Here is a 752-nt window from a genome sequence, read left to right on the forward strand (position 1 = left end):
ATCCATCCCCCTCATCCCATCCCTCCCTGCCCTTGTCCCAAGCCCCTCCCCAGCTTTCCTGGAGCCCCTTCAGGCACTGGAAGCTGCTCTAAGGTCTCCCTGGAGCCTTCTCTTCTCCAGGCTGAACACCCCAACTCTCCCAGCCTGTCTCCAGAGCAGAGCTGCTCCAGTCCTGGGATCACCTCTGTGGCCTCCTCTGACCTTGCTCCAATCCACCTCTGTGGAGATGGGCCCCGACCCTGGACCGGCTTTTTGCCCTTGGGACCTGGACAAGCTGCAGAAGTTTGACAAGGCCCAAGTGCCAGGTCCTCTGCCTGTAACGGGGGGGTGAAGGGATGGAGATCAGCCCTGCAGGAAAGGACCTGAGGGCATGGGTAGCTGCAAAGCTGGAGGTGAGCCAGCCCTGTCTGCCTTTCAGTTCTTAAAGGGGCCTGTGAGAAAGATGGAGATGTCATAGGACAAGAGGTGATGGTTTTAAACTGGAAGAGGGGAGATTTAGGTGAGACATGAGTATGAAATTCTTTGCTGTGAGGGTGGTGAGAGCCTGGCCCAGGTTGCCCAGGGAAGCTGTGGCTGCCCCATCCCTGGCAGTGTTGAAGGGCAGGTTGGATGGGGCTTGGAGCAATCTGGGCTGCTGGGAGGTGTCCCTGCCCGTGCAGGGGGGACCTTTCAAGGTCCCTTCCCGCCCAACCCACCCTAGGACGTGCCCACCCCGGGGCTGCGGGCAGGCAGACGCGACTGGGCAGAGGCAC

At 60.4% G+C, this 752-nt stretch overlaps 1 protein-coding gene across 1 annotated transcript in view; it reads left to right on the forward strand.

The window, feature by feature from the left end:
• The first annotated feature begins 226 nt into the window (after positions 1-226).
• The window catches only part of ERO1L (ERO1-like (S. cerevisiae)), a 27,088-nt gene continuing 26,562 nt past the window's right edge, over positions 227-752 (forward strand). The window contains exon 1 of the mRNA XM_010004217.1: positions 227-316. Coding sequence (XP_010002519.1) covers positions 227-316 — 90 coding nt within the window. The remainder of the gene's footprint in view (positions 317-752) is intronic.

Source organism: Chaetura pelagica, unplaced genomic scaffold (genome assembly GCF_000747805.2).
Source record: "Chaetura pelagica isolate M959 unplaced genomic scaffold, ChaPel_1.0 scaffold141, whole genome shotgun sequence".
NCBI lineage: Eukaryota > Metazoa > Chordata > Aves > Apodiformes > Apodidae > Chaetura > Chaetura pelagica.